General features: G+C 40.5%; 1 protein-coding gene across 1 annotated transcript in view; it reads left to right on the top strand.

Moving 5' to 3' along the window:
• Window positions 1-8,989, top strand: part of ELOVL4 (ELOVL fatty acid elongase 4) — a 47,901-nt gene extending 38,912 nt beyond the window's left edge. Inside the window, exons 4-6 of the mRNA XM_033143289.1 lie at window positions 2,849-3,020; window positions 5,047-5,174; window positions 6,225-8,989. Coding sequence (XP_032999180.1) covers window positions 2,849-3,020; window positions 5,047-5,174; window positions 6,225-6,494 — 570 coding nt within the window. The 3' untranslated portion in view covers window positions 6,495-8,989. The remainder of the gene's footprint in view (window positions 1-2,848; window positions 3,021-5,046; window positions 5,175-6,224) is intronic.
• Window positions 8,990-20,378: the final 11,389 nt, after the last annotated feature.

The raw sequence follows: 20,378 nt of genomic DNA, 5'->3' as shown, positions 1-20,378 counted from the left end.
CAGCATGTTAAAATTCCTTGGGTTGTATGCAACTAAGTCATACTCCACGTAGACCCATTGAAATAAATGGACCTACTTTAGTCATGCCTATCAATTTAAATGGGTATACTCTGAATAAGACTAACATTGGAATCAACCCTTAGTACTTGCTGTACTGTATATACATTTTAAAGTAAGAATCTTGACTACTCTTTGTAAGTGTCAAAACTTGATTTGATCAGTTAATGAAAATGAATGTAGCATTCTGTTTTTTATCTTCTCCCAAAAGGTGATGTCTTAATCAGTGCAGCACTCTTCAGAGTACTTACCGTACTATAGCTATCATTAGTGGGTGTTAGCACAGACTTTGATGTGGGAGTTAAATACATGACTATCTGGCTCAGGGCAAACAATGCTACTTCTTGAGCAATGTGCATTTTAAAACCACTTCTGGATAACCTTTATATCTGGGAACTCCTAGCTCTGTAGGAGTCTCCCTTCATCTTGCCTCTCCTTTCCCATTACACCCGCATGTATCCCAAATAGTTTGTCTTATAAGACTCAGAGCAAGTCTGGCAACAAGTAGGGAAGGAAACAAACTGGTTTTATTTATATCCCACACAATTTTGAGGACCATTGATATCAAAAGTGTCTGGGGAAAGAGGCAAGAATTCAGAATGTGATAAATATAGTCAACCGAAAGCAAAAAGTGCTTTCATTCTATTTGCCAGATCACCAATGCAGAATTAGCCAAATTCTTTAATGATTCTTTGACATGTTCTTTCTTCCTAAACCTTATCCAAAGTTCTGTAGTTGGTCTTTTTTGGTTCTTCAGTGTAAATTAGAAATGCCCAAGGAAGAAATGTTCAAAATAAGGAGAAAAGAAAAACTGTTCCACTATTTCGAATTGAAAAATGGCGGTGTAGTAATACACTATTGTTTGTAAAATACTGTTTTAAATGTAAAGATGAGTGGAGCTCTAAAAAACAAATAAAGGACAGAACGCAGGTATGGATCCATCAGGTTTCCATGGTAGATTATAGAATCTTGACTAGATCCTGCAGCCTGCTTCATGTGTGAGACAGATCAAATAAGGGACCGTTACAAAAAAAAAACTTTTCCTGTAATAAAAGAACTAATGGTCACTAATTTAAGTAGAATAACTACCTATTATTAGTATTGCAGTGTTGAAAGACTGAACAGTCAGGAAGGAGTTACCTACTGTAATTACTATCCTGTTGCTTGTCCTATTAATAATCTATTAATCCAATATACTCAAAGGATGTAACTTCATGCATAGTATATAGGGTCACCCCAGCCCAGTTTAAGTGCTTTAAGCTTGATTCCTATGCACACTTATTTGGGAGGAAACCTTCCTGAGCTCAGTAGCAGTTACTTCTGAATAAACAGACATAAGGTTGAGCTATTAACAATTTACAGACTTAGAACACCTACAGTATAAGTGTGCGTTTATTTTGTTATGAGTACTTTAAGGTGTTTTACCTTAAAGGGGTTAAATTAAAAGTGTCCCACGGCTTATTTGGACAGTCAGAGTGAACTTCCAACGATATTTTCTTTTGTAGAGGGAGGTTGCCTTGTTCCAAGACGACATGCTTGCTGCTTTTTTGAAAAATAAAACTGGGGAGGAGTGTGCATCAGTGCTGGAGTCATGGGCCGTTAATTTACCTATTTACTTATAGCCATAAAAGAATTTTTAGAAGATTAAAAAAGCAAAAGATTCACAAAATGGCCTTTTAAAAAGATCTGCAGTAGTGTCTTGCAGTTTCAGTGCTGCAACTGTGGTACACCCAGCTTCTAAAGAATTAAAATAAAATAAAATAAATAACAAAATGTAAAGGGTGAAATCCATTGTCAAATGAAGCATCCACTCTCACAATCAATTTCCCGCTCCCTCTCCTTCCTGTTTCGCCTCCATCTGCTGAAGAGCCCCACCCCCACCTTCTACAGCCATTTTGGTGGGCATATGGGGAAGGTTGTCTTTTCAAGGTCCATTTTCGTAATACATTAATATCAATTAAGGCTTCAGCTGTTGGTTATAGGAGCACCGTTTAACAGCATGACTTTATACATGTCCACTCAGAAATAAGCCCCATTGAATTAAATAGGACTTGCTTCCAGGAGTAGCTAAAGACTGCAGTATGTGAATAAAATTCACTTTATTTGAAGACTAAGAACACTGGCTGTTTATTTTCTAGAGAAAGGGGGGGGAGAGACTGGCAAAGGCCATAAATGACTGGAGTCTTGTTCCAGCTTGTAGTAATAAGCTGTGTTCTACATTTAGCTCTTTAATGGTCATATTACTACAATATGTTTTGAGAGGTGCCTTTTTTAAAGTTGTAATCCTATTCATGTCTCTGAAGATACTGTTTAATCTTTGTTGTTGTGAGATGAGGGGGCTGGGTGGGGTGTGTATATATATTATTTTATATTAATTTCAAGGGGTGAACAGCACACAATGAATAGCTTCGCAAAACACGATCTTGTTTTTAAAAGCCTTTCCCCCCAAGAGAAAGAGAATGCACAAAAAATATTTCTTTTTTATTTACCTCTTTGAAATGACACCACAAATAAACTTGTAGAAACTCTAAACAAAGAACAAGGTAGTAGTGAACAAGACTGTACGACAGATGTGGGAAATCTTTGGCCCCCCAGATGTTGCTGAATTTCAGCATCCCTCTCTGACCAATTGTCTGTGCTGGCGAGGGCTGATGAGAATTGTCGTACAGTATTTGGAGAACCTCAGGTAAGTGACTTCAGCTCTAGAGGTCTATGACACTGGGCTACGTGGTCCATGTATCTGACTCCAAATTGGTATATGAATTCTTACACTCTTCTTTCTGTATTACAGATAGCTGGGGCTTTATGGTGGTACTTCGTATCAAAAGGAATTGAGTATCTGGATACAGTATTTTTCATCCTAAGAAAAAAATTTAACCAAATCAGTTTTCTTCATGTCTATCACCATTACACTATGTTTACTTTGTGGTGGATTGGCATAAAATGGGTTGCAGGAGGGCAAGGTGAGTAGTCTTGTTTATCTTCCCAAATAAGGGGTACAAAGTGGGGACTCTACCTGGAAGCGAATATTCATTTTGACAGTAGCGTGTAAATCTTGTTTCCTTCTTGAGTAATGGAATGCCCGTTCAATTCTGGAATGCTAAAGTTAAAGGGTATATTCCTTCCTTCTCTGGGAAATGAGGGGGAGGAAAGAAGTATATGATTGCACTACTAGGAATTATGAAACACTTTACATGGGCACAAATGCATGATTCGGATTTCGCATGTAAATTCTTCTTTTTTTCATTTAAGTAAACTTGCTGTGTGAAGCAACACATGCGTCTGGCTTGCTCAATCTAAAATTCTGCAACCATGAAAAAGAAGAGATTATTTTATTCTGCCTTGCTTATTCCAGAATATTTCCATGGCGACTAAAGGATTTAAGGCCCAAGCTTATCCAATATTATTCAGAATTAAGTCCCATTCATTTCAATGGGATTTACTTCCAAATAAGTATGATTAGGAGGTTCACTACATTTTATATATGCATAAGTATTAATATGTATGTGTGTCTGTTAGCAAGCCTAGTATACAGGTATAAAGCAGGCAGCAGTTCGAAACACAGCTATAACTTATATTCTAAACACAGAAATTGTTTGAAAACACACAATACAGAATCCTGTAATTATTTCCCAATCATTTTGCTCATCCTATATTCACATCAATTCGTTTGGAACATCTTCATTTCCTGTAATATGATAGTTCTGACCTTGGTTTGCATTGCCTTTCTTAAATTATAAATTCTGCAAAGACTATTCATGCTAATCATGTCACACAGCTTGATAACCATCATTAATTAGGAGAGCACAGGAGTGACTTCTTCCTTCTGGATCCAGATAGAAAAATGCCCTTTGCAAAACAGTTTTGGTTTGGTGCTTTTTCTGTTTTGTTTTGGGGTTTTTTGTTTTTTCAGAGTATGCAATTTGATTTTGAAATTATATTGGAATTTTGAGAACAGTCTGCAATCCTGCACAGACTTCCCTGGGCGCCAGTCCTTACTGAGTGCACTGTAAACTACCTAATAAGAGTGATTTCTGTTTATGCCCCCTGTATTTTTTTAGTACAGTTGGTATTATTTAACAGCCAGCACATCACAAATACACTGTGGTTAAAATATTTCAGGTGATAACTGAATAAGTCACCCTCAGACTTATTGACATTAATTAAGTCCATTGGTTTCATTGGGTCTACTTTGAGACTGGTATGAGAGCCCAAAAGAGAGCCGACAATTGGGAGCTTGCAGCATCCATCGTTGGTGCTTTGCTGACACATTATGACCTGGCAAGCATGACTGAATGGAACTTGGCAACCTTTTGCAACTTACACGCCAACCCTTACCTCCCCACCCCATCCCAGAACACTCATTTTATTACCTACAGGTGATGTGTGGCTCAAGACGAGCCACAGGGTTTCATGCAAGGGAGTAAAAGGTCAGAGCACGGTTGTAATGCAGCAGAGGCTAATTTAGATGGTAAGGTCCTTAGGACAGGAACCTCAACCTTTTCCTGTTTATATTAATTGTACTCTGTAAAGCCCCATGTATATTTATGATGTCATACAACTAAGAATAAGAATATAGGACATTCTGCTAGACTGGGTACAGTGCCTGCACATGGAGGAGAAGGGTAAAAGGCGAAGGCTGAGTAGCAATATGGAGTGCTGCCCATGATGGTTCAGCTTATTGCCTATGTGCAGGTGCACTCACACGGAAGGAGGGAGAACAGATCTCTGTAGGCCACTGAGGTTTCCCCCCCCCCCATGAGCTGATATATGATATACATTGCAAATGTTTCCCGTGTTTTATATTTAGAACTGAAAATACCTTTCCACTGTGAATACTAGGATGTAATTATTGTAATGCAATATGAAACCAAATTATCTGAGCTTTTATTTTAATGTGTAATGGGAATAATAGAAATAAGGAGAATATGAGATTACACCTCTTGCAACTTTCAGATAACTTTGTTCTTTGTTTCTTCCTCTTGACAGCTTTTTTTGGAGCACAAATCAATGCTTTTATCCATGTTATTATGTACATGTACTATGGACTAGCTGCCTGTGGCCCAAAATTTCACAAGTACCTTTGGTGGAAACGATACTTGACCATAATGCAGCTGGTAAGTAATTTTTTTTTAAAAAAAAAAACTATTATTTAGGATACTTAGAACCTTGAATGCTAGAACTGTAGAGCTAGGTGGAGATCATGCATCCACACACACCATGTACCTCTTGAAGCAAGGTCCTCTGTACTCAGATCACACCATAGACATGAAAGAGCAACCAGGAATGAGATTGGTATTCTAGCCAGATGAAAGAACAAAACTGAATACAATGAAATGTGTAGAAATAGCTCCAGGAAATGAGTACGAACCAAAACAATATCTTACATACCTATTTGTAGGCAGAATATCTTAAAATAAATTAGAAATAACTGTAGAATGGAAAGTATACGGTAATCCATCGAAATCTGTTCACACACTGAATCCAGTGATTATGCTGTGCACAAAGGGTTTGGCTGTCTGAAATAGTTGTCTTACACATGTAAGGTTGGCCACTGGGGGAGCAGGATGCTAGACTAGCTGGGCCATTGGCCTGAGCCAGCAGGCTATTCTTATGTTATTATCTTATGCAGTCCTTTTCTGGATTTTAAAGACCAGATTAATCCCTCCATATTGCTGGCAAAGGAACAACCCTGATTAGGGGAGGTGATTTATGGACCACCACTCCCTTCTCCGAAATGCATGGCTGTAGATCAGGCATGGGGAACCTGTGGCCCTCCAGATTTGGGGTTCCATCTCCCATCAGCCATAGCCAGCATGGGCAATGAGCAGGGATTGTGGTGGTTGTCACTCAGCAGAGTTTGGAGGGCCACTGGAGAACAGTTCCGAAAAGTATGGTAAAGGCTAGTTGTTGGTCATGAATATTATGAAAAGCAGAATAGCAGAAGCATGTTTCTGATAATAGCAGATAGCTATTATCATTTCTCTGTGACATGTTGGTGAATCGTTTTTAAAAGTATACCTTCAGTTTTGCAGTTTGCATATTAATTCTTTTCAATATCTGTTTAGTATTCAGACTCCCCCCCCCCCCAGGATACATTATAAAATGCAATTGAGCAGAAGCCTATTGATCAGGATCTTTGACATTCTGTTTTTCTACCTTTTCAGATTCAGTTCCATGTGACAATTGGCCACACGGCCATGTCTATTTATATTGATTGTCCCTTTCCTAAATGGATGCACTGGGGTGTCATTTTCTATGCCAGCACTTTCATTATCTTGTTTGGTAACTTCTACTATCGGACATACAAGATGCCCAAGCAGCCTGTAAAGAATGGCAAGATTACCAATGGTGTAGTGGCAAATGGTATAAGCAAACCCGAAAATGGTCTAGTTGTGGAAAATGGAAAAAAGCAGAAAAAAGCAAAAGGAGAATAACTCGATCCAGGCCTTAACCATTGCTGGCAGTGAGGAGTCTCCAAATTGGTTGTAAAAGAGAAAGAAACGTTATCCTATCTATACCAATTGACCTTTAGGTTATTGAAGAGATAGAAAACATTATTTATGAAGATCGTTTTAACAACAACCCTTCAACTTTAAAAATTCTATTGTAATTATGTAATTATTAAGACTCTCATGATTTCTATGTAAACTTTTAGACTGCTGGTGTTGGTAATGTAAGAAAGAATTGCTGAAGCATATCCTGTTAATTCAATGGTTAATACTACAATTAACCAAGGGTACAGTTGACTTGTTGGAACAGACATTTCTTTGAAAAAAATGAATAGTGTATGAATATTTCTGATCCTGTCATTTGTTTTAAAACCAAATCATTCCCTAATTAGGACATGAATTTTTTCTTGCCCTTTTTTATCATAGTTTTGTTTTATAGTCTCTTAAACTACATGTTACCCTAATTCATCCACTATATCTGTTAAAACTTCTCTTGCGTGGAAATGCACCTACCTCTTCATTTTTTGAAAGTAACACCTAACATTAAATACTAATTTTTAAAATACAGAATCTGCCAATATAAATTTTGTTCTATTCTAATTAGAAAAAAGTATTTCTCTTTTTTAAAAAAAATGTATTTTCTCATTAATGAAGAGGACATATTTGAAAGGTCTGTATCTGAAACAAATGACAAACCATGGTCTAAGTCTAAGACAATCCTTGTTTCTAAGATGTCATGAAACTATTGTTTGATGTCTCCAGTTGCATGAAACCCATGGTGCTAATGCTTAAAATGGTTGGATGTTACATTGTGGTAGAGGGGAGGACAGAACTCAAGTTTTTATTTTGCTAATGGCCTACTTATTTAGTACTGGGCATGTTAAATATAAAGAGGAGAAATTCATCAGCATAGAGTCTTGCAGCTGAAAACCTCCACCCAACAATAGAACTCAAGTTAGCCACGACCAACTTGTTCCATTGGGTTCAGTGGGACTTAAGTCATGATTAAATTTAGTTAAATTGGGGCCCAAGTGCTTAAATGTCATGAGCAAATGCACTGTAGATAATATTGTTGTGAACTGTTTACTCACAAGGTGGTCTTGCCTCTAGTACTGTAATACTTGCGGGCTCATGATCTTTTTACAGGTACTGTACAGATAGACTCGTAATTGATTTTTCTTGCAGTCATGTAACTGCAAGAGCAATATTGGCTGGTTAAGATTCCATTCCTTCCATATCAGCTTCTCTAAGTCTAATTTCCATGGCTGTTCTGCTCATCATTCCTTCTGCTGCACCATTATGGCTTGCCTCTAATGGTTATTGTCAGAGTACCTCAAGCTTGACTCCGCTATGGACTGGATACATTTTATTGCACAACTGTGAAGAAAGTACAGTAAGGATTCTCCATTTGCACAGCCCTGGAAATGGATGTGGAGAGAAGTCATGATTTGCTCCAGCTTGGATTGAGTTTGAGACACAGCTGAAACTAGAACTGAGGAGGTCGTTAGATTTCTCTGCTCTGAATACAAGAGCCATCCTCATATATTTATGAGAAAGAGATTTCTCTCTAGTAATGTATTTTATATCATGAAAATAAAGCTATTTAGTTGAGACAGAAGCTTGCAGGACATTCTGTTTTTACTTTTACCCATCTTGTATTGACTGTAAAAACAATAGGAGAACAACACCACCACCCCCGGTATTTCCTAATATTTACTATGTCTCTGGCTTAATGGTTTTGCCCAAAACACCCCCAAAGCAATCCAAAAGTATAATTGGAAAGGTTATAAATGTCTGGACACAAATCATCTTTACAGGTTAATTTGGCAGGCTGGTCTCCCAAAGTAACCCAAGCTGGGTGTAGAAATATTGGCATGGGCTGCAGCCCTAACTAGGGAGTAGGCCCATGGAACACAGGGGGACTTACTTCTGAATAAACCTGTTTAGGATGACACGGTGGAAATGCACAGCAGATCTCTTAAATCTTAACTGGTCTCGGACCATCAACTAGCTTCTCTGATTAGGCTTGTTTCTTTTGTGCTTTTCAAAATGGAGCCGAAAAGGGGAGTGTTGTTGCAGGCAGCTGGCAGAGCAGGGTGGGATGACCTTGCTCACCTGGCTTCTGAATGTGGGGGTTGCTGCTGCTAATAGGGAGGGGGTGACTGCAGGCACAGTAGCTGAAGCAGTGGGTTGGCTCCAGCACCTGAAACCTGCTGAACTCCCCACAACCTCAGCCCTCCCCCTCTGTTACTGGCAGCGAACGCCATGTTGGGAAGCCAAGTACGCAATGCAGCTCCGCCCCACCAGCTGCTGCTGCTGCAGGCAACAAACATCTTGGGACATGATACCCTAAGGGCTGTTGATTTTATTGGGGGAGAATTAAGCATGTGCTTAACTTTTTCATTGAAATCAATGGGACTTGCATGTGCTCAACCTTGTCTGGATTATTCCCTTAATGTATAGAAATAAAAAGTAAAAGACGTTTGCAGATCTTTTGTCCTTTTTATAATCTGTTGGGATTTCAGCATGGTGTGGTGTTCTGTCGTCATCCAGGTTGGTGGGGGGAAACCTATTTCAGACAACATAATTGACTTTGCCAGTTGTGTTGAAAATATTCTCTTCCAGGGTGGTGTGACTTTTGACTTTGATTTCATTTGGTTTTTTTTTTGGTGTTTTTTTTTTTGCATACCACAGTCTCCTAGGTCTTTGTGTATTGTAGATTCATATCCATGAGAACATACACTAACCCTAAGGTACAATTCCATCAGAATATTGCTGCTGGAAACCCAAATCCTGCATTGCTTGTAAACAAAGCACTTGTTGGCACTGATGACAATGCAAAGTGCACCACAATAAGATACAAATCCTGGCATGCTTGACTGTGTGGCAGATTTGGTTTAATTAGAATCATGTTTATTTGTTAGTCTCTTTTCTCACAAAAAGTGACTTGAAATAACTTTTAAAACTAATATAAACCCAACAAATAAAAGTTTTAAAACACATCTATACAAGTAAAAAAGACAGGCCACACCAACAGAGACCATATACACCTGAAAACACTCAAAAGAGGGGCCAAAATCCAGGGTTAAAAAAAGGTTTCTGCCTGGTACCTAAACATAGATAAAGATGGCAAGCCTCCCTGGGTAGAGCATTCCACAAGTGGAGAGGCACCACTGAAAAGGCTTGTTCTCATATTGGCACCCTCTGCACCATGGAGGAGCTACCTGGAGAAAGGCTCACATGATGACCACAGGGTCAAGGTCAGTTCGTGTGAGGTTCGGCAGCCCTTGAGGTCATTGGGGTCCTGAGGCTTTATAGGTCAAAACCAGAAATTTAGCCCGGAAACTAACTGGGAGCCAGTGCAGTTGCGCCAGAATGAGTGTTATATATTTCGGCTGTCCCCAATCTGGCTACTGAATTTTGGACCAGTTGTAGTTTCCAAACAGTATTCAAATGCAGCCCCCTGTGTGACACATTTCAGTAATCCAAACCAGAGGCTGTCCCTGTCCAAATAGGGGCACAGCTGGGCCACAAGTTGAAAGCACTGATGGAAAGCACCCGGCAGAACCAAGGCCACTTGAGCCTGAACATACCCGCAAGCTATGTTCCTGCTCCTTCTGAGAAAGTATAGTCCCATCCAGAGTAGGCCACACCCCACCCATATGGTTGAGGGAACCACCCTCTAATTGTCATCTGCCTCTGTTTTATCTGGATTAAGTTTCAGTTCAATGGCTCATAGCCAGTCCATTACCAAGGCAAGACACTGGTCCGGCGCATCCACTGCCTCACCTGCAGATGTAAAGGAAAAGTAGAGCTGTGTGTCATCAGTTCTCCCAAACTGCAGATGACCCCACTTAATAGTTTTCATGTACATTTTGAACAGCATGGAGGATAACATTGAACCTTGGAGAACCCCATACTAAAGACTCCATGGGGTTGAACAATAAGCACCCAAACAACCAGGTGAATTAACAGACAAATTCCCCCGTTTCTCTCCCAACAGGCCAGTCTCTGTGCCAAAACCGGGCCTAAACCCTGTTGAAATAGATCTAGAAATTGGTTCCATCCAAGAGAGCTTGGATTGGGGTGCAACCACCAGCTCAAGAGAGGTTGCCCAAGAAAGAAAGGAATCAATTGGTAATGAGTTAGATTTCCGGATCCAGGGAGGGTTTCTTAAGGGGTGGTCTTACCACTGCCTCCTTTAAGCAGGCAAGGATAGCTTTTAAAGAAAATTGGACAAATTCAGGTATCAATGACTGCTAGTCATGATGGCAGTGCTCTGCTTCCATGTCAGAAGCAGTCGTGCTTCTGAATACCAGTCACTGGAAGCCACAGGAAGGGAGTGCGCTTGTGGGCACTGGTTCTGCTTGCTAGTTTACCATAGGCATCTAGTTAGCCACTGTGAGAACAGGATCCTGGACTAGAGGGGCCATCGGCCTGATCTAGCAGGCAGTTATGGCTTTTGTTATCTCTACCATATGCCATGTTTCAGTTACAGGTAGGTAGCCATGTTGGTCTGCCATAGTCAAAACAAAAACAAAAAAAAATTCCTTCCAGTAGCACCTTACAGACCAACTAAGTTTGTTCTTGGTATGAGCTTTCGTATGCATGCACACTTCTTCAGATACACAGATATGCCATGTTGCATCATATCTCCATGTTATCTCCATCATATCTCCAACTTTATAATTAAAAGAACAACAATTATAATATGAATATACTTTATTGGGGGGGAAATCAAAGTAGACGTGTAGATGAGTCTGATGTAATATAATTTGCAAACTGAATATATTTAGCATAGCATTCAAAATATGGTTAAAAGATGGGGACACTTTTGACAAACATCAGGTCTCATTTTGTTTGCCTCAGCACATGATTAGACTTTCATTCATGGTGCATTTTGGAGTTGATTACAGTATCCTTATCTGGACATCTTTAATAGGTACCAGCAACATTTTGAAAGACATCCACACCCAGTACATACATAATGCAAAGTCAAATGTTCAGGTTCCCAGAGTAGAGACTGCAGCTGCAGTGCTCTTCTCCCTTGGTCCTCCTCCTCCTGCTGCTGCTGCACTATCCAACACCAAGCCATGGTTTGGCTTAGCATTCTGGCCAAACGCAGAAACATGGTTTGTTGTGGTTTGTTGGGTGAGGCAAGCCCAGGTTTGGATGTGACACTAAACCAAACCATGGCTTAACCCTAGAAAGTACAGTAGCTGCAGAACTGAGGAGGAACACTCCACGTACCTGCATGTTTTCCCTGTTCATGCTAAACCATGGTTTGTCTTAGCCTCGTAAGGAGGTAATTGTCATGGGTCCACAGAAATCTCCGTAAGCATTGCAACATTTTGTCATAACTATTTTAAAAACTTTATTTTTAACACTTAAAAATAAATTCTAGCCCTGCAACCATAGATGTCGTTTCTACTGAAACTCATCTCATCACTTTCTCCTTTCCAGTGGTGGGGGAAGGGAAAGATGGAGCCAAGATATTCCAATAGCACTTTCCAATTGGCTGTTAATCTTGTACTTTTCTTAAATCAAATGTCCTACGTAGATAGCTAAGTTAATGCATGTTGGGCTTGCATTCCCCAGCTTGGGTTTTGGCATGTTGCAATTTGGCGAGGTAGGGCGAGATTTGATACTGGCTGATTGCACGAAACAATATTTTGAATATATGTCAAATACAAACATCAGGAAATAGATTTTCCAGAGTTGTTTTGAGATATAAATCATCTTTGTAACATGTGCTTGTCATAAATAATAAGCAAAAAATATTTCTGATTTTTCAGGCAGCTAAAACTTATTTCAGAGCAATGGAGTGTTGCTGATTCTATACTTGCTTTATTGTCTCCACAAAACACAGAAATGCAGCTGGTTTGTGTGTGTGGCAGGTTTCTAGTAACTGAGCAGTTACATGTGATGAGGAGATAGTCCTTGGTTTGCTACACTGTATGGCGCAGCAGTTAATTCAAAGGATAAACAAATGTCATTTTTGCAAAGGATATTAAAGGGGTGGTGAATAATGTGAGACTCCATTGCTTATCTCAAGCATTTTAATTTATTTATTCTAGTAAGGCTTCATTCCTCCAAATGAACCAGTGCCTTTGCATGCTGTGACTCATTTTCTTGAAGTGGCCTACTGGCTACACATGCATGAACAGTATCACACATTAACAGCAACCGTTTGCAGGATTGCAAACACACTTGGTGGCATGAATAAGAGCAGATGTGGAGGGAAGTCTTTGATGTTGGAAAAAAAACAGCAAGTTAACCCTAAAACCTGCCTTTAGAAACACAAAAATATAATCCAAGTATAAATAATGAAGCCATATATCCCTACCATTCAGTACGTCTATGCAAATGGGCTCTTGGGCAAATGCTGACACATAGGTTAGCCATGCACCTGGGCGATGCACAATCATCATCGGACAATGCGTGGATGGGTGGGTGGTTCCCACAAGGAGTCAATTCCTGCTCAGCAAAGGTTCTTCTTCCAGGAAGGGAGTCCTCTATGTGTACGTCCATACATGTGTAGGAACCCCTTCGGACTGACTCTGTACACATGTTGGCTGTGTATGTGTACTAATGTGCTCATTAGCATCTAGGAGGCTTCAACTAACAGGTCCTGTTAGTGCAAGATTTTCTGCTTTCCCCCTCCCTCGCCTCCTGCCCCCTTTCATACCACACCCTTTTCCAAATCTGCTCCACAGGGTTGGAGGAACGCCTAGAGCAGATTTCTTGGGGGGAGAATATTCAGTGGTGTAAGCAGAAATCATTGCACTGACAGAATGCTCACATAGCAACAAGCCCGGGATAGTCTGTGTATGAGCATCTTTTCCTACATCTGTACTGAACAGGCTTCTTTGAATACCAGATGTTGCATGTTAGAGAACACATCTGAATTAATCTGAGGCATTTGAGTCACTAGTGGGGGGGGAACCCTTTTCTCAGTACAGGATAGCATATGCTGTGCTTCTCTCGATGCCTGAATACTCACCACGACTGTTTTCTTAGATCAGCTGAATCAATATCTGCATAATTGTAAAGGTCAGCTTCAGCAGATCCAGAAGCTGCACATCATTCATATCACAGAACGATCCTCACGGTGTGGGTCTATGCATTTTCTCTTCAGAGCTCTTTAATTCTGCTTACAAAGCACCTGACTGAAAGCCTGTTTAGATCAGACTCAGGAAACTGGAGACAAAGAAACTGCATTTGCTGAAGACGTCTTATTACCGCATTTTGATGTGGTGCTGTTATTGCAGGAACAGATACCAGGGAATTTTCATTGTCAGTTTATGTAAGCCTTTAATCGTTTTTATATCCTTAGGTTCATGTATTGCCTTATGCAAGGTAGCTTTCTATGTTTTGATTAGTTGAAATGTACGAAATATTTCTTAATGATCAAAGCACTTGTTCTCAAATTAAGGGCCGGATCCTTCTTCCCATTGGCTGCAAACAGAGATGGACTGGGGCAATAGATGCATAGCTGTCAACTTTTCCCTTTTTTAAGGGAAATTAGCTTATTCCGAATAGGATTCCTTGCAAGAAAAGGGAAAAGTTGACAGCTATGAATTGATGTGATCCAATTTTTAAAAAATCTGTTCTAGATATTACAACAAGGATTTGTACTTTCAGCCTTTAAACATTTTTATGACTTGACTTTTAGGAATTATTAAGTATTGCAATTTTAGGAATTATCTACTATTAAGATTTGGGGCTGTATCTGGGAATTTAAGGTTCTGCATGCATACATCTTACAGGAATCAATGGAATTTGTGCGTGAAAATGGCTGGATGAGGACTTGCAGCCATAACTTCCATTGAGAATGCTCCCTTTAAGAAAAGTGAATAGCTTCTTTGATGAAGTACTGCTTTTGTGTAAATATGTAAAACTACCCGGAATGGACATATTAGCTTTTAAAAAATGTATAAAATAATATTTTGCTATTTTGATAGGTGGGAGAATTTGGTAAAGGATTGGTGTAACAATGACTTTGCTTATTCTATGTAAAACTAGAATGATATAATTATTATGTCATATATGCATTTGGTTTGAATTAGATGAGACAAAATGGCTATTAGCGGTTAATTATTATTTTTCTGCTGCTTATATGCTGCTTATATGCTGATAAATTAACATATGTGCCATTTTATGTCCCAATCTAACTTTTGGTTTCTAGGGAATGTTTGGAATATTTGGAGCTTCACTGGCTAATGTACATAATAGGGTTAGCAAAAATAAAAATAAATGCTTAAAAATATTCGGCTTTTGTTTTTTGTTTCGTTTTTGCCCCCTCTTTCATTATATTAGAATTCATGACATCAGAATCCATTAGAATCCATGTCAGTATGACACAACTACCATGCTATCTTGCTCTCAGCAACATGTTGTCATAGGGGCCAACTCGTAGGGGCCGAGGTCCTTTCAGCTCCCCAATAAAATATTTGAGGGGGCTGGGGGCCCCCTAAAGTTGATGGGCATTGCCATTCAAACAGTATGCATGTGCCACGTCTCATGATCAATTATGCAGGGCAGGGATTACCTGCCTCCCTCCCCCCAAAAAAATATTCTATTCAAGTTGGCATCCCTGCATGTTGGCATCATCCTGACTTCTAACAGACCTATCCTATTCATGTTTACTTGGAAATAAGACCCCACTGTGCTCAGTGGAGTCTGTGCTGTATTAAGTATGTTTAAGATGGCAGCCCAAAGTGGATATTTTAGTCTATCAGTAACATTTCTGTGGGGGAGGGTTGTAGCTTAGGGGTAGAGCGCTTGCCTTTCATGCGAAAGGTCCCGAGTTCAAACCTTGGCACCCCCAGGTGCAGCTGGGTAAATTGCCTGCCTGAATCCCTATTTTCGTTGGAGGGCATGGAATAGGATGTCCCTATATTCATTGGTGAAATGTTGGAGGAATAGCCAGGGAATTCCCAGGTTCACATGTACACTGTCACCCTATTCCGGCTTCCAGCACCCATAGGCACTGAATGTGTAAAGAGGCCATCAGTAATGTATAGGGCCAGCCCCATCCCATGGTATTGGTGCATATGACAACAATGTCCCTGGCCTGAAACCCTGGAGAGCTGCTGCCAGTCAGTGCCGACAATGCTAAGCTAGAGAGACCAACGGACTGACTCAGTGCAAGGCAGTCCCCTGTGTTCCCATATGGTTGGCTCTATCTGAAGGAAGCTGCTTCTGCACCTGCAGAGTTTCCTCCATGAGGGCAAGAGCTCTGATTGGTCAGGATTCCCATTGCCATGGAAGAAGCCCTGCCTGTGCTTAAGCCGCTCCCTCACTTTAGACATGTCATAGTGCAACATCTTCCAAGACAGGTTGAACCTCTGTAGCTTTTCCATTACAGATATCAGACTGATTCAGAATGGAATTGCCAGCATACCCACAACCTACACACAAATCTCTCTCTCCTTTCTGTCTTAATTCAGCGGTTCTCAAAGGGTGTGGTGGCAGGAGAGGATGGTGAATGTGGCAGGAAGGTTCAAGGGCCATCAGATAAACTTCTAAATTAGTATCAGACTAATTCTTTTACTTGCAGAATATGGATAAATGTCATTTCAAAATGAGAGCAACAAGCGAAAGACAGCCAGAGAGAGGGTTATCTGTACTTTCCAGGGCAAGATGTTCACTGAAATTGGTGCAGCCCTTTTATCTTCTTGCCATCTTGTCCATAAGTGGGACACAGTGCAGCTGGAAGATTACTAGGGACATAAGGTGCATCAGTAAGTCCCCCACCCTTTATCATGGACTCCATAAGGTTCTTCCCCACCCATTCCCATCCTTGCAACAGCCTATGGCAGGCATAGGCAAACTTGGCCCTCCAGATGTTTTGGGACTACAACTCCCATGATCCGTAGCTAACAGGACCAGTGGTCAGGGGTGATGGGAATTGTAGTCTCAAAACATATGGAGGGCCGAGTTTGCCTATGCCTGGCCTATGGGGAAGGGGATTTGTCATACCTGGGCAGAATGGTTTGGAGCCTGTAATCTCATCTCACAGAGTGGGAAGGTGGTTGGTATGGGAGAAGACAATTCCCCAGAGAATCATGGACCCACAGATCCATACCATCCATGTAAATCACAATTATGTCACAGTCATGGTTTCCCCTAAATAATCCTAGGAATCTTCACAGGGCTACAATTCCCAGCACCCTTGGCAAACTACAGTTCCCAGGATTCTTTGGAAGGAAGTCAAAATGGTACAAGAGGGCTTTAAATGTGTGGCGCCGCGCGAATATGACCCTAGTGTCCTTCAGCAGGACAGAGCTAGTGCCCAAACCATCCTCATAACTCAGGTTGTTAGCCACCCTCCTACTGCCTGGCTGCTTATCAGAAACTTCTTTTCAGATGCAACCAGCTCCCTTCCCTGCAGCTAGTTTGTGACAAGGATGCTGAACCTGATGCACATTGTGTCCCTAGTGATCCTGCTTGGGCAGCATACCAACAGCCCTTGAGAAAGATCCCCAAAATCAAAATTGCCTTTGTAAGTCAGCCTGCCATGTCAGCATTTCAGTGTGTATCAAGCTAGGGATGTTAGCCACATGGTCAAATGCACGTTCTTGCCTTGGCAATCCTGAAGTCATTACACAAGATAGGTGTGCCCAAACGGCATGAGCTAGGAGTACAGCGTGTGATATGCCCAAAGGCCTGGATCTCCAGGTGCATGGATGTTCACCTGCGCAACCTAGCCTGGAATGCACCTTAAAATGGTCCAGTATGATGCTGATGCAACTAATACGGTGTGTGGCCAGCAGGTTATTAAATGGGATGGGATCCCATAACACCTGTCCAAATCTGCCCTGATTGACTGCATGCTTCCAGGCTCAAATCAAGGTGTTGGTGAAGCAAGGCCCTACATAGCTTGGGATCCAATCATCCTAAGGAGCTCCTCCTCAAACGCCAGCCAAATCAATATTTAAGATCAGTGTGCGAGGGCCTCCTCTGCTTGCAGGAACTGCCAGAAACTGGGGTTACAAGACATGTAGATGGACCTTCTCCAAGGTAGGTTCTCAGCTCTAGAATTATCTCTCCTTAGAGATGTATCTGTCTCCCACATTGCTAGGTTCCAGATGCCATCTAGAAACATTTTTATTTGCCGGAAGTTTCATAAATAAGAGCTGCATTCCTCACCTGCAGTGTACCGGCATATGTTTTTCTTTTTATGGTCTGGTACTAAAATTTTAGTATATACAGACAGGTTGTTTGCTGTAGTCTTTTCCTTTGTTTGATACACATCACACTGAGCTCTTGCTCAGGAAGGACTGTCACGTATGTAGGAGCGTGCATGTGCCTGTACATGACCCCAAAACACACAGGAACATTTGCAGGTGAAACATGACCCCAAAACACACGGGAGGCAGGAACATTTGCAGGTGAAACATTTGAGCTCTTGTGTGTCTACCCAGTCTTTATTACTGTCAAGAACATGCGCTCACACAAGACTACTCAAAAGAGGTTGTTTATAACAAGAAACAAAGCCTGCATCTAATAAAAGCAATAAAAAATACTTTTAAAAAAAGAAACAAAGCCTGCATAAATCAGAGGTGTGGCAATTAATGTGGGGCAGCATATAAGCAGACACAGAAATCACTAGTGCCTAATACTCCTAATCTAGAGACGTGAAATACCGTAATCTCCTAGGAAACAAAGTGGATGAGCATAGTGTTTGTTATGAACTCTGGATAAAAGGGATAGGAAGAAAGTTACACCTTTCTCAGCTTCTCGTCGGTGTGACCCTGCACTTGGATGAATGAAAAGAGATCAAGAGGCAAAGTTTGGATCTGGATTTCTATGAGAGTCAAATTCTGACATTCTAATCCAACAGGCAACCAAGCAATTGCAAATAGAGGTCTTATGTCCAATGAAGCATTAAAGCTGTTTCTTTGTGAGTGATGTGAAGGAGTACAGAGATTGTTGGATCAATGATGTTCTGATTACCATATAATAATTCTGTTGTGAACTCAGAAAACATTGTTATGCCAGCTACATGAACTCCACTGACCTATACTAGTCCAACGTTTTGGTATATATCACTTATATACACACCTACTATCTGACAATCTGTTTTCAGCATTTCCCCCCGTGAGGTTCCTGTTGTGTGTGTGGAAAAGACGGAGGTTTATGGCAAGCTCTGGCTGTTTCATGGCTCTGCTTGTCATTGATGAAAGACATTTTGTCAACGACACCTGCTGTGACTTTGTCCGATGACTTCCTTCCTTGACGACTGAGGCAGGGCTAGGAGAGTCTACAGACAATTCCCAGCAAACATCAATTTAGGTTTTCCATGGATTGACATTTGCTCCGATTGAGTTCTAAAGAGCGGGTTTTCAAGGGGAAATCTCCAGATTAAAAACAGGGCTGCTCAGGCACAGAGCTTTAAAGCGCAGACTTGTGCCTAGAAATAGCGGTGGATAATGTGGGTATGTCTATGGTCAGCAATGCAATGGTTTGTTCTCTGCCAGCCAGTACACGACATTAGCTTACTCAAACAAAAACACTTGTCTCGTTCTCCTCTTATTAGGACATTTATGGCAAAAGGGGCACATCCTCTGATGAAATGCTGGAGTATGTGATCTGCTTTATGTCCTGGTGTATTTTTCATTTAATGCTATTCATACTAGGAGTCTCCCAGAGTGGCTGAGGAAACCCAGCCATATGGGTGGGGTATTATTAATAATAATAATAATAATAATAATAATAATAATAATAATAATAATAGTAACTACTACTACTACTACTACTTTTCATTTAATGCTGTTTCTGTCTTGCACAACTTTTAAAATGACTTCTCAATGAAGACTGTTGCCAGGTCTACTCTTGCCTGTGATAAACATACCTTACATGTTAATGCATGTGTCTGCATGTGTAATCAAAGAGTCATGAACATAGAATCAAAATCATGACCCAAAATGAGCTCTTTTAGTCATATGAAGTTCCATTGTACTCTTAATTACTTCATTTACTTGGGCACAAGCAAGAGCCCCTAGATTGTATCCAACTAACTTCTACTCAGAGTAGACCCACAGAAATGAATAAACCTAAATTAACCATATACATTAATTTTAATGGGTCTGACTAATATAATGAGTATGACTAACATTAGAAACAACGCACTTGGTATCATGCGGAAATTGGCCGTACCTCCTGTTTATAACTCTCTTGTGTTACATATCAGACAACAAGGGCCTTCCCTATTATTGACAGATAGCTGATCCTTAGTCCATTCACTTCATATAACTAAGCTTTTTTCAGGCTACTTCGACATCTGGGTGTCTCATTTAGGAGTGCATTTTCTGAACAACCACTAGGGGGAAATAGTGACTGAGTTAACAGCATCTGCATCATTTAAACACATATTACTACAATTGACTTTATAAAGACAAAAAAATGACAGATGAATCATATACATTCTGAACTCTGCACCATTATTAAATTTAAAAAAATTAGGATATTGCAGATCTGGAAAAGGTTCAGAAAAGGGCAACGAAAATGATTTTGGGGGGATAGAACAACTCCTCAATAAGGAAATTCTACAATCTCTGGGGCTTTTCAGTTTAGAGAAATGGTGAATATGAGAAGACATGATAGAAGTGTGTGATATAATGCACAGTGTACAGAAAGTGGATAGAGAAAAGTTTTTCTCCTTCTGTCAGAATACTAGAACTTTCAGACATGAAACTGAGCACTGGAAAATTCAGGAAATGCAACAGGATGTACTTTTTCACTCTGTGCACAGATACACTATGGCACTCGGTCACACAGGAGGCAGTGATGAGATGACCATCAGCTTGGATGGCTTCAAAAGAGAACTAGGGCTCATCCACACCTCTGTTTGTCTCTGATCCT

This window comes from Lacerta agilis, chromosome 3 (assembly GCF_009819535.1).
Source record: "Lacerta agilis isolate rLacAgi1 chromosome 3, rLacAgi1.pri, whole genome shotgun sequence".
Taxonomy (NCBI): Eukaryota; Metazoa; Chordata; class Lepidosauria; order Squamata; family Lacertidae; genus Lacerta; species Lacerta agilis.
Note: the sequence above shows the minus strand (reverse complement) of the source record. Positions and strands in the feature narration are given on the sequence as shown.